Consider the following 14,607-nt stretch of genomic DNA (forward strand, 5'->3'; position numbering starts at 1 on the left):
TGATGCGTGATGATTTGCATTGAGAACTTCAATAACATTGGATGTTGTACAAGATAATTATACTATTACCATGAAAGAGCTTCTACCTATCGTCTTTGTTAGATTCTAAAGTTGAGATAAGATGGATGCTATTGTTGCAAGAATTTGAAACAGATCTAAAGAAATGGAATGGGAAAGAAATGAAAAGAATTTCGACCATTATTACACATGAAAAAATTTCTGTATTGTGTCACTTACCATATTAATGACAAATTGATCCGAATTTTCCTATATTCATTGGTCTATGCCAATGAATTTTTAATTTCTGATACTTTATGACAAATTGATCACAAAAATTGCTATAATCCACTTGTTGTGATCATATTTTACTTGGTGGATCCTACTTAAAAAGGCGAATGCTGAAATTCTATGACATACGGAACATGGAAACTAAGGATTTCCCTGAAAAATTGATTAAGGTTCCACAAAGGATGCTTAACATTGCTATGGCTAAAATATACGATATAAGTATTGTGAAAGGAAAATAATGAAGCATCATCAACCACAGGAACACAACTGCAAAATTACAGAAAGAATAAAATATTTAATTTCCTTAAGTTCTGAAACAGTGAAGATAATTACGCAGTCTAAATGAAATTCAACTATTCCCCTTTACCCCTTTTTTTTTATTTAATCTTTTCATAGGTAGCACATGACAAAAAAATTGCAGAGAAACATGCTATCCCGCAACCAAAACCACAAGATCCACCTTATCCACACACTTCAAATGTACGGATAATTCCAACATATCCACAACATTCTTCTCATCTGTGCACTCTAACAAAATCAATGTCCTCCCCTGTAGCTTCAACCGATGACACAAAAAAATAAACATTATTGAACGTCATTTACCTCTTTTTTTAGAAACGTCATCTACTTACCTACATAGACACCTAGATATAAAATATCCTCCATGTACATATGAAAAAATCGAAAATTTAGGGCAGGCATCTTCTTACATCAATAATTTTTTTTTTACCAATTTTTAGGCCATCGGACATGAAAAAGCACTCTGATGAAATCGCAGTCCAACACCATCTTAAGAAATAAACTATGTTGTCGTACCCAAGCTGCCTTCTGGCTTAGATTCTGTTCTGATGTAGGTGAACCCACGACCAACAGGAGCAGCAACATTGCCGGTATTCACTGATGAACTACTGTCAGATCCTGATCCCTGAGCATCCCGCTTCCATTGCATGCTCCTGGCACCCAGTTTAATTGGGGGTCGAGCTCTAAACACACCAGGAATACCTCTTGGAAAGGGATGTCTGGAAAACCTAGCAGAAGGGAATGGAGAACCCTTAACAATGCGTGGCCATGCCATGGCTGGAGCTGATTCTTGAGGAGTAGCACTTTTCTTAATAACCTACAATAGATGAGTAATTGCAAAAACAAATTAATTCATCAATCTAGTCTTTAGCTAAAAAGCTAAAAAAAGTGAGCTCATTTTATGCATTAGAACAAAACACACTCGAGGTTTGTTAGGTATTACTACAGATGGGTTATCATTTGCATTGAGGAGTAGCACTTGAGGTGATTCTTGAGGTGTAGCACTTTGCATTGTGTGCCGGTTATCATTTGCATTGCACCGCTATCGTTAAAATGTTTAAAGATTTTACTTTTAACCAGGAGTTGACCAGGATCAGCTCACTGGATATAATTCCAAGAATCCCATTTTGATGCCAAATGTAAGTCAGGGTTAAATCAGAAATAAAACTTACACTGCTTTAGGTTTGTTAGGTATTACTACAGATGGGCAATCTAATACGCAATCAAAAGCCAACAAAAAGTTCTTAATTTAATGAGGTTATATGTGCCACAAACATCAATAGTGAGACTAGAAATTTACATCCAAAAAATGAAAGGGAAAGGAGGAGAAAAATGCCTGAAGCAAATTAAATATATAATTGATGGGGATATAAATAACTTGAGAGAACGAAACAGTGATAAATACCTTGAGAATTCTTGACATGAAAGAAGTGTTATCCAGAGATAATGCATTATCTGCCGCTTCTTTTCGCATGAACTCAACATAAGCTGCCCTGCTCAATTAAATGTGAATCAATATAACTTCGCCAAAAAGATATACTGAATATATAATGAATAAAACAAAATTCTGACACATCTTACCCTTTTGGCTGCCCTGTTGCTGCATCTGTAACTATAATCACTTTTAAAACATCCCCAAATCTATTAAAATGCCGAGACAGGCCATCTTTGGTGGCAGCAAAATGAACCTGTGACAACCAACATCAGAAATCAAACAAATCCTACCTATCCCTAAAGCCTTCCCTCCCACACCAAGAACAAAAGAGTAAGAGTTCTTACATTGCTAACAAAAATGGTTCTGGAATCAACATCTTCAGATGGACGACCAGCAGCATTAGAACCTGAGAATACACAAGATGCATGCAATCAATTCTACACCTGATAAATACCCTAGATCTTCAAAAGATATTGTTTTTTTTTAGGAAAAAAACACTGTAAAATGATAAATACAACCCTTCACCATAAATAAATAATTTAAACACCAAGAACCAGAAATGAAATATTCGAATGTCTCAAAAATAAGAATTTCCAGTAGAGAAGATTTAAAACTCACCAGAAGCAGTTAAGTGAGCCTTGCTAAACTCTTTCTGAACATCAAGAGCAGGGTTTGCCTGTTAAATGACATGATATCAATGAAAGTGATGTACAGCTAAACAATCTAGGCGGTTATATTTCTTAATATTTAGGTAAAATACATTTTTTACCCCATCTAGTTTGGTTTTGAACCCTCTATCCCCCCCCCCCCCCCCCCCAATTTGACTTAACTGAGTAAAATTTTCACTTAAAACCAAATTATCAAGGTGATACTTGTTTGGATAAATTTCTCCAGAAGCACCTTTGGGAGAAGAAAAAACTGAAATGAGGTTCTTCATATGCTAAATTTAGATTATACATAAACTTGTAGAAGCTTTCTCAAGTAACTTATGTATAAACCTAATTTTAGCTTAGAGAGAAGCTCATTTCATGTTTTTCTTCTTATTTTCTTTTCCTGGAAGTGTTTCTGGATAAGCTTATCCAAACATGTCCTAAGTGTAAAAAAAATGCTCAGGGAGGTAGGTCAAGAACGAGCTATTCTTCAAGGAGGTGAAATGTATTTTACCCTAAATCATAACAGAAAATCAGTATCACAGAATGTAAGCAAGTATTGAAAACTCACATTCCCATTACTAACTTTTAGAGTGCTGGCATTCTCCTTCACCAGCCGTGTACTAGATCTGGGATCTCCTCTTTCATTGTAAAAAGTTATATTACCATCTAATTCTGTAACCTCTCGTGATACCTGATGTTGTGGAGGTTTCCATGTATTTACATTAACAGAAATATTCACTATCTTATGAGATGTGTTGGGTGATGCTGCAAGTTGCTCCTGTTCTCGATTCCGCTTTTGGCGCAAACTATCATCAACATTTTTTGCTACACTATACTGCACCATCAGTGAATCGTTGCCCCTGTTTCCAACAGAGGGGCGGATCTGAGAAGCTCCAGACACCCTATGATCCATGACATTAATATCATTAAACCCTTCATTGTCTGAATTAGAATCAGAAGGATAACCAGTTTCATGTCCCGCCATAGTTGTATTTGCAGCATACCCCCCATTGTACTCAGTTCTTTGAGAATGGAATAAATGATGTTGCTCCTGATGTTGGTAACTATCTTCAAGTTGCCTGTTGTCATCTGATGTATCAATACCACGACCAAGTCTATCAAATACACTTCCAGATGGCTTGGACTTTATCACATCTTCGGCAGCTTCTGCCACAGCCTTAATCATTGTAGCCATTGGATTTGACACCCTGGAAGCAAGCTGCATCCTCTGTGGACGTTCCACGAAAGATGAATCGCCAGCAGATGTAGAAACTACAGAACGAAGACGTTTTAGGGAAGGCTCCACTGACATGCCTGTGGCTGTCCTTGAAGTCGCTACTGCATCTCGCACTGCAAATTGAAGCAGCCTCCGTGGAGCAGCAATATTTACTTGTGAGACAACATCCCTCTGTAGAAGTTAATCAGTTAGATGTTTGAAAGCAAATGATCAATAAGCACTTTGTTATTCTATTGCAAAGAGAAATGCTAGGAAAACACACTTGAATACACTCTTTCTTATTTGATGAAATTTATTGAAAATAACACAATTTTGTGAGTCTTGCATCATATTTATTGATTTTCACTCTACATTTTGTAGTTTTCAATAGATTTGAACTAATAGAGTGTGTGAGAGAGTCTTCCTAGCACTCTTCTCATTAAAAAACAAAAATAGAGAGGAGAATAGGCTAACAAGGAAAGTGCAACTGAGTTGTGATTTTATCTTGCACAAGGATGATATTGATTTATCTCAATTACTAGGTGATGGAAATAAAAACATGTACAATCCTTCCTTGTGAGTGTCAATAAAATATAGGAGCTCAAATTAATGCAATTTATGTCTTTCTATTTGACATATTTCATCAACCTAAGCATCTTTCTAAAAGGAAAGTATACAGCATGGACATTAAATGAAAATAAAATAAACTAAATCAGTTAGTACACCTCCCAACTTTTATTAGCTTATGATAACTGATGAAATCAAATGGAAGAACTTAAGTTGAATAATGTCTGAGTAGACAGTAAATTGAGCAAATATTTGTAGCAATTCAAACCTTCATCCTCGGTTGTTCATCAGCTCGGCCCCTTTTCTTCTGAACTGGAGGCTTAGGAGATAGGGACCTTGGCCCCTGATTGGCTTCAAGCTCCAAATGAGCATTGTCAACCACAGAGCTTCGAATGGAAGGTGATTCAGCTTCTCCCCTCATCAATCCTTTCCAATCTTTGTTATGCCGACTTCTAGATAACTTACTAGATTTTCCTCTTTCTGACTGTGAGTTTAAATGCTGAGAATCATCCTCCCCAGCTTGAACCTCTGCTATAAACCTTTTTTTAGGAGCTTCATCTAGCAATGCTTCAGGTTGTACATATGAATCTAAATATATATCCAGATGATCCCAGAGCCTGTTAACAACATATGCATACATGTTAGCACATAATGATGGGTGTAAAAACTATATATGCTGCAATTAAATTAACTTAAAGCTATCTATCAAAGAGACCAAATTACCAGGATACAAATGAATCGCTGTTTTCTCCCAGAAAAACATTCAAATCATTCCTTGCTTGTTCTTTGTGCCTACCGTTCCTCAATAACACAATAACATAATCCTGTCATTGCGCAAACTAAAGTTAGTTTACTCAATAAAGTCAAATTCATCATAAGAAATTTTTAATACCTCATTGTAATTGCCACTGCAGCATATCTACTAATAGAAATACAATATCCTCATATGTACACAGCAATGACGACAACAACAACAATGGCTTACAAATAAAAATGAAATTCTGAAGTTAAAAAACATCATTGCACAACATAAATGAATGCTAAACATTGAAGCAACAACAAGTAAGAATTGTATCACTAGGCAGAGCTAGCCACATGACGACAACAACAACAATGGCTTACAAATAAAAATGAAATTCTGAAGTTAAAAAACATCATTGCACAACATAAATGAATGCTAAACATTGAAGCAACAACAAGTAAGAATTGTATCACTAGGCAGAGCTAGCCACATGAATCAAAAAACACCATTGGAGTATTGGACTATAACAAAATTAATTTTCAATAGATTTATTTAGGAAAATTCTTCTCTAATGGTTTCTCCTAAAATATTGCAGAGTATGACTTTCCTCTATATTATTTGTTAATCAGATTATCTTCTATTGATCTGCTTTTCTCACTAGAGGGTTTGCTGCTGTTAGGATCCAATTGCAAGGTATGGTACTTGAGACTTGAGTCCCACACTAGATGTATGGGATTCTAGTGTGCAGTTCAAAAGGCCATGGGCTCTTCAACTACAATAGCTAGCTTTTGCAATGTGACTTTCCCAATGTTCTCATTAAATGGTATCAGAGACTTCAGGCTTCAACCATGTCTCCCAACTGGAAACGAGCAACATGGGTAACGACATTGGCATTGCAGTGCTCCCCTGAACTAGTCCAAGGGCTAGTCTGTGGCCACGAGGCTGCGGAGCATGGTGGGATGTTATGATCCAATTTCAAGGTATGGTACTTATGTCCCGCATTGGAAGCATGGGATTCTAGAGTGGGGTTTATAAGGCCTTAGACTTTCGAACTACAACAGCTAGCATCTATGGTGTGATTCTCCGAAGTTTAGTTTTTGGGGTGTGATTCTCCTAACCGAACTAGTCAAACAACTATTGCACAACCAGCCTGCATGGGCACGGGGCTGCGCTACTTTCGTACTCAAGCCTTCTGATACTGAATCCTAGATTATTCAATCTGAGTGTGGTGGGATGTTAAGATCCAATTTCAAGGTATGGTACTTATGTCCCACATTAGAAGCCTGGGATTCTAGAGTAGGGTTTATAAGGCCTTAGGCTTTCCAACTACAACAACTAGCATCTATGGCATGATTCTCCAAAGGTTAGCTTTTGGGGTGTGATTCTCCCAACAAAACTAGTCAAACGGCTAGTGCACAACCAACCTGCATGGGCCCCAGGGATGGAAGCATGGTGGGATGTTATTATCCAATTTTAAAGTATGGAGGCATGGGATTCTAGAGTAGGGTTTATAAGGCCTTGGGTTTTCCAAGTACAATAGCTAGCATCTATGGCATGATTCTCCCAAGGTTAGCTTTGTGGTGTTATTCTCCTAAGTTATCACTCTCTTCCTCACGTGTCACAATCTTTATATCACAATTAGGGGGCAGTCCAGCATGAGACTCACACGAAACTCATGCCTAGTGAGGTGTGGGGAGGATGGCATGCTTACCCCTGCAAGCAGAGACCAATTCCAGGATCTGAACCCATGACCTCTAGTTCACAAGGCAACCTTACCATTGTGCCAACCTCACCTCATCTTAGCATAAATATAATTCCCCCAAAAGTTACCTATACTTTTCAAAATAGGATCTTGAATGATGTGTGTGTGTTCAATGTCACACACATGTTATAGCACAACTACATGAAGCTCATTTTGCATGCACGTGCTCCTGCCCAACATATGTAGGTTGTGTTTGTAAACTCATTGGAGCACGTCCAACCATGTTAAACAGACACTTGTAGAGTGTGTGCATAATGCACAGTGTATCTGCATCAAGGTATCACCCGTGGTTTTAAAAATGGTCCACAACTGCAATTTTACTGCAACATCAAGGTTTTTGGGCTCACCATTGGTAGCATTTGCCCACAAAGAAATTAGCAATTTAAATCTATGATTTCCCCAAATCATGATATCAACCACCAGGGACACGAAGTCACATATCAAAAGAAATTAGCATGCACTACAACCTGCATCACATTTTCAAACACATTAAATATGCTAGCCTTCAACATTAATGCACAAGTGACCTCCATTTTATTTTTTTCAATAAACCCTAACATCTCCCACCTTACATTATATCCATATTCCTAAACACACGCCATAACATGCAGAAAAAAACCCTAACCGTTCAAGCAACAATTTACACACATTTTCCAACACAACCCCCTCCCTCATTCAACACATAACACACACAGCATTCACAAACAACACACCACTACACAAAAATTTCAAGACAAAATCACCATTAGTTCTTCACAGGAAAACCACCGCGGGACCAATTTATTTATCAGTCATATTCACAAAAACAATTTCGCAATCAACGTCACACTTCGCCCTCAAAAAAAAAACCATTCCAACAACAACAATCCAGAAAATGCACAATTTTCGTTCGTACCACAAGCGTGTCGTCCGTATAATCCCCCATGAACTCCTTGAGCTTCTCCATCAAACTCTCCTTCAGCCTCACCGCTCCGTCGGCGGAGAAATTCGCCTTGATCAGCCGGTTGCCGTCCCGATCGTCGCTCCCCATCTCCAAAACAAGAAATACGCCAAACAAAAAACCCTAACGAACACTTTCTCCCTCTCTCTATGTATCTATCTCCGTCCCTCTCTTTCTCCACCGAAATCGCGAACCTATCAAAACCCTAATCCGCTCTCGAACGTATCAAAATCCGCGACGGAAGAAAGAATCGGAGAATGCGAAGAAGCGGAGAGGGGGAAGAGGAGAGCGTATCGTGATTTTGTCGGGAGAGTGACGGAAGATGTTCGCGCAGTCATGGAAAACCCGCGTAGTTCCGTCTTCGCGGAGAACGAACGGTGGAATGCGGAAGAGAGAGATATATATATATATAGGAGAGAGGGAGGGGTTGGGAAAAGATTTGGATTCGCGGAAAAGAGAGAACCTAATACAGAGTCTGAGTCGGTTAGTGTGTATTTCCGTAGTACGCACCAAGATAGCGCAAAGTGGGATTGGGATTGTTTATTGGTGCTGAGGAGGCAGTGTGTACAAGGAAAAAATATTGTGCACATGCAATTTTATGCTCATGTGGATTATGATGTGTATTTTATGTAAAAAAAAACAAATAAAGTTTAGGAAAAATATTTATTTGATGTTTAATTATAATTACACAAATTTTATCTTTTTAATTAGTAAATTTAAAAATTATCTTTTTTGTCTTTGTACATCCACTTTTGTGGATACTTTTTAGTTCCTTTTACAAAATAAGAAAGACTTAATGGTAAAGTTTGTGTAATTGCAATAACAAAATGAATCCAAAAGTGTTTGTATATGAACTAAACAGGATGAATTTAAGTATAGAGATTAAAAGGTAAAATTTGTGCAATTATAAGTATCAACTAAGTAATTTTTCCTTTTTTATTATTATAAATTATAGATGTCTTCATTTATTGAGGATAATTATTGTTGAGACATTAAATAATTTTTATCACCATTGTCGCTATCATCGGCTCTCACCACCAACACCGCTACTACTACCACCATCGACATCGCCACCACCTCCACTACTACCTTCACCACCATCGTTGTCATCGTCATTGTCATTGCAGTCACCACTAGTATTTCTTCTATCGTCGTTGTTAACATTATTATCATTATTATTGTCATTTCCACCACATAAAAATACTCTTAAACTAATTTTAATATGATATGAAACTTTCAAAATGAGTTTATTTGTAACTAATCATATTTTGAAAATTGGTTTAAATTTTTTTAAATTAAAACTAAAGACGGATTGTTATTTTAAAATTTTGAAACTCAAAACTAAAATCACCCCAAACAAGGCCTAATGTATTGAGTTTAAGTCTTATGAATGAAAAAAAAATATTATTAGAAAAAGAAACCCAACTTAAAGGTAGTCGACTAAGTTTTTCCGTGGAATTTAATCAATAACAAAGACAATGGATACTCCATGCCTATAAAATAGTAACAAAAAAATCAACTAGACAATATACATATTATATAGTAAACAATTTTATTTTTAAATTATTTACCAAAATAGAACAAAGACATATATGTGCCATATATAAAGACTTACATTTTTAAAAAATTAATTTATATTTGTTTTAACATTGTTAGAAGAAAAGTAAAGGTATAGGTCAAAGTGGCATCATTTAGTGATGCAATAGTAGTGTATCTATAAATTTACAATTTAACTATCGATTTATCTATAAATCTATTTATAGGTATTTTTCCCACCCAAGTATAACACATTTAGGTAAATTTATAAACAAATATTTTAGTGCAATTTTGATATAGACATTTTATGCGACTTTAATACGGTCATTAAATGGTATGTATTGTTCAATGTTCAAGAGAAAATATTTTCAATTCCTCAATAAATAAGGTCCTTATTTCACTTTCAATTTTTCAGTTAATGTTTTTCAAATTTTGAATTTATGTTTATCAATTACTCAAGGGGGCATTTGTTTCACAGTATAGTTTTGTATTCCCAAGCTCCCCTTGACTATCCTTTCAAAAATCATATCCAAGCTTCGAACCTAAAGTAGTAGATGTTACTTGACTCACATGGCATTTTGTTGTGCTTACTCACAACCTTTAGAAGCAGTAATCCCATGATTATTCTTTTGAGGTTCCTTATCTTAAATGAGTCTTGTTTGAGAACACGTACCTAATACATCTTTCATGAAAAACTCATCTATAAGATCCCCTAGAGAAGATGTTTACAAACACTCTATGTCTAAGTGGATTTGGCTCTAAAATCCAAGAAAGTATGGGCTAAGAAACACTAGTATCAGAAGCTAAAGATATGTGTGTGTATGTATGTGTGCAATACAACTTCTTGATGTATACCCTCTTTATCCTAATTTCCTTCCTAGTAATGAGCTTCAACGTCTCTTCATCCTTAAATAGAGCTTGAAGTTGACCATTGCTTCTTCCTTGAGAGGCTTGGAGGTCAAGGAGATCAGTTGTGTGTTGTCTCCAATAGTGTAGTTGGCTCCTACTTCTTCCTTAGCTGGAACAATTTGCACACAATTTAAATTTAAAATTATGGTCATTGGTGCTTGTGCTTGTTATTGGCTCATGGCTTCTACTTTCTCTAGCATAGCCATGAGTATTGCTACTTCAGAAAAATAAGTCTTCTGCAATAGTAAGGTTTCTTCCTCCTTTAAGTAGATGCAGTTTTCTCATGACTCTTTTTCTTCTTCCTCTAGCTTTTGAAGTTGGATACGCTTCAGATTTGAAATACCTTTGTTTTAGGGAAATGCTTCACACCTTTCTCCATGCTTCTTGATTAAGTTTTTTCTTTTGGAAAACACTCAAAGCAAACCATTAGTAGCACAAGTATAAGGGAATTAGATTTTGCTTGTTAAAACTTTAATTCCATTAAAACACTTTAACTCCAAAAGGGTTCTACTTCAATTCAACAATTCTCGCTCAGCACCTTAGCCACACTAAATTCTTGCTCAACCTAACTCAATTGTCTTGCTAAGTAAGACAAGCTCACTCGGTGACCTAAATTCTTTGTCACTCACAATTTTCATAGCAAGATGGGCTCGCTTAGCAAAATAAATTCTTTGTGACACTTTTTTGCTCTACAAGAAGTTTCACTCTACCAAAAGGTCACTATTGGAAGTACTTTCGCTCAACCAAAATGCAAAATATGTAGAATGCAAGTTCTTCACAAAAAGGCACCTTTCATGCTTTCAGTTACTGCCCAACCATCTAAGATCATTCTAAAAGTCTCATCAATGATTTCTACAAGCTTTTAAACATCAAACCAACACAAAATACTTCATTAATCACATATTCTATTGAAAATCCCCAATTATCAAAGTTAGGATTTCATAAACCCATCTTCCCAAAGTTCCATATTTTCAAACTCTTTGAACTAAGTTAGGACTTGACAAACCCATTTTTCCCAATGTTCCCTCTTTTCAAACTTTTTGAAATCAAGGTTAGAACTTTGAGCATCCTTAATATTTTCTCATAATCAACAATGAACTTTCAATAAGAGAAGACAATCAACATCATCATATCTCCTCAAAGTCCATATCTTCATTCAAAAGCAAAATTTCAAATTTTGAAAACTCCAACAACCTAGAACACATTTATATTTCTATCAATCTTTGACAAGCATCTACAATCATCATCATACCATATAACAAAATGAACATTCAATAAAGTTTCCCTTACCTATTGAACTTGAAGGTAGCTTTTTGGAAGTAGGGTGGAAAATGAAGAAGCTTTTTATCAAAGGAGAGAGCTTTTTCTCACCTAACTAGCAACCCACACTATAAGGACCCAACCAAACCCAAGTCAATCCCTAAGTAAGATTTTGAACTATATTTCAAAAGTATATGGAACCCACCATGGATGCTTCAAGGAGCAGAAGGAAATGAAACAATAGAAGAAGAAGGAGATATATGAACTAACCACAACTAAGGAACAACTATGTGTTAGAAATAATGGCGCATGAAACCACAAACCAATAAGAGGGTGATTGGTTTTAAACTGATTTTATTCTCAAATTAAAAATTTTCGCTAATAGCTTCCTTTAATCCAATTGAAACAAGAGAAATAGATGTGTTTGCAAATATCCTTTTATTTCTTCATCACAATTAAACAACTACATAATGATACAAATCAAAATATCAACACACAAAATTTAAGAAACTTAAACAAGAAGAAATATAAGACTTGAAGGGTTAGAGAAAAAGATGCAAACACAATTTATACTAGTTCGATTTCTAAGAAATCTACTTCCAATTGATCCATAGTAACCTACTAGGATCTTTCCACTATAATTTTGAGTTACAACCAAACAAACAAATGCACTCACAAATGCACTAATCCTTGAAAAGCTATCAAGAACTAAAACCTACATGTAGAAAACCCACTACATGAACTCCATTGAGTAACTCACCCAATGAAAACAAAAATCAAAACATGGATAAAGGAAAGATTTCACCTGATAAGTGAAAGATGTGGAGGTTTGAAAACACTCCCTATGTAGTATCGACTTCTCTTCATGATCCAATGCATAGATCCATTGATTCCATGTAAAAATGAGTTTTCAATCAAAGGATTGAAGTGGTGATGACACCCAGAGGTTCTAAAGCTCTCTCAACAAAAATCATAGTGAAAAAATGAGAGAATGGTGTCACCCACGAGTTCCTTTAAAAACTCATTTTTATAGCCTCAGAGCATAAATAGTCGATTAGGTCATAGAGATAGTTGACTATATTGTTTTTCGCATTACCTAGGTCTCCAGAAGAACATATAATTGATTATATTCTCATATATTTGATTATTTGCAAAAGCGAAAAAATTCCTCAAACCCAAATAGTCGATTAGACACTAAAAATAGTCGACTATTTGTGGACCTATCTCAATTCTGAGATATAGAGGCCACAAATTAATCTACTATATTAGCATATAGTCGATTATATTGATGCAAAATTGAAACTTATAGATTTTAAAAACTAAGTTATGAAAGTTTCAATTCTCAAAGACTAATCATCAAGAATCAATGCAATGCAAATCAATTAGAGCATGCTGAATTACATACCCTAGTCTAGGATGAATGCATGCATGACTTCACACACAATCAAGCATTAAAGCAATAACAAACATCCTAATCAAGACTAGTGTTTATCAATTTTACAACTCATCATCAACAAAAACTAAGATTTACAAAGTCTTCATAAACTCTTCATGTCTACGATATGGAACTCCAAAAGAAAGGGAAAAAAAGTGTTCTTTTAGTAGATGATTCAAGTTCTCCAATCCTTTAGAGAGTGAGATGACTTGGGGGAGAAGAAGAGAAAATGAGTGTAAAGAGCTTTTGGGAGCAACTTTCAAATTTTCTAGGTTTAAAGATTTTATAGGTTTTTTGGGCTTCTCTCTCACTCTAGGATTTTGCTAGACACCTCTTCTCTCTCTCTTATTCCAAGAGCCCACACATTTAAGGCCCAAAACAAAAAGAAACCATTGATCTCTCTCTCTCTCACACACACACACCACAACATATACTAAGTCAATTATTCCCAACATAACTTAAATTTAGTTGCTCTTGCATTTATAATTAAAACACATAGTCATGCAAAAAGGAAAACATGATGTTACAAAAAATCTCATTATAAATCAATTTATTCAAAATTACATATGTTTCTTTCCTAAAAGATGATAACATTTATAAGATAGACAAAAGTAGAATATAAGAGACATAAGCATAAGGATAGTAAACCACATATTTATTTCAAAGTTGTAAATGAAATAGCATCAAGGTTTTATATAAGGAATGGACATGCACCTATGGCATACACATATATAGAAAATATACCACTAACTCCTAATAGGACCTAACCGAGATGGATGCTACATAAAATAAACATAAATCATAGACTACTCCATCTACCAAACTTACAAGACCACTAACAGTTGCCTCAATCACTCAACGAGAAGGAGATTATCACATATGCACTTTATATCATTCAAACCATGATCCAGAGTTATATAGGTGAGGGTCCTACTCAAGAGGTAAAGTCAATGCATATCACCACTACCTATAGTATTAAAGCAAGAATAATTATCAATTTAGGAAAATACTTGAATTCAAAAATGAAATAACTAATAATAGTTAAAGAGGATGTAAGAGATTTAAAAGAAGCTTTACAGGTGATGAGCTGAATTTTGACTATATTTTTTAGTGAGTTTTCATGCTAAATTCATGCATTTTAACATATCCTAATTGGGAAAATTCATGGTTTGGTTTGGTTTGTGCACGAAAGGTGCTTAAGAGGTTCCATGTGAAAAAGAAACTGCAAAAATGCATTTTTGGAGCAACTAAAGCACTAACTTGCTAACCATGGTTGTGGAAGGATTAGCGTGGTTGTGCTAGCCACCACTTTTGTGGTAAAGCCACCACAAAGAAAGAAAAAAGTTGTCAGGAATGAAAATTAGCGTTAAGTTTCTAAGCACGATCGTTTGTTGATTCCATGGCAAGAGAGGACCTCGAGGATCAAAATTGGAGTATGCACAAACCATAGTCGTGATCAAATTAGCATGGTTGTGGTGTGCCCTCATTGGCAATGTTATTTTTAGGTCATTGTAAATAGGGAAATAGACTTTCTATTTAATATCTTTGGCTCCTTTCACAAATT

At 35.5% G+C, this 14,607-nt stretch overlaps 1 protein-coding gene across 1 annotated transcript; it reads right to left on the reverse strand.

Moving 5' to 3' along the window:
* Window positions 1–769: 769 nt before the first annotated feature.
* Window positions 770–8,446, reverse strand: LOC100787464 (uncharacterized). The gene is made up of 9 exons (XM_041009549.1): window positions 7,859–8,446; window positions 5,183–5,283; window positions 4,728–5,076; window positions 3,245–4,084; window positions 2,642–2,699; window positions 2,368–2,429; window positions 2,170–2,276; window positions 1,994–2,081; window positions 770–1,405 (listed from the first exon to the last, which is right to left on the reverse strand). Exons 1-9 carry the CDS (start codon window positions 7,991–7,993, stop codon window positions 1,091–1,093), a joined length of 2,055 nt encoding a protein of 684 aa, XP_040865483.1. The 5' UTR covers window positions 7,994–8,446; the 3' UTR covers window positions 770–1,090.
* Window positions 8,447–14,607: the final 6,161 nt, after the last annotated feature.

Source organism: Glycine max, chromosome 15 (genome assembly GCF_000004515.6).
Source record: "Glycine max cultivar Williams 82 chromosome 15, Glycine_max_v4.0, whole genome shotgun sequence".
Taxonomy (NCBI): domain Eukaryota; kingdom Viridiplantae; phylum Streptophyta; class Magnoliopsida; order Fabales; family Fabaceae; genus Glycine; species Glycine max.

Coding starts and splice junctions, on each gene's coding strand:
- LOC100787464 (XM_041009549.1), bottom strand. CDS start 7,993: ATGGGGAGCGACGATCGGGACGGCAACCGGCTGATCAAGGCGAATTTC. Junction 5,284..7,858: donor ATACGGACGACACGCTTGTG/GTACGAACGAAA, acceptor GCGCAATGACAG/GATTATGTTATTGTGTTATT. Junction 2,700..3,244: donor TAAAAGTTAGTAATGGGAAT/GTGAGTTTTCAA, acceptor GTCATTTAACAG/GCAAACCCTGCTCTTGATGT.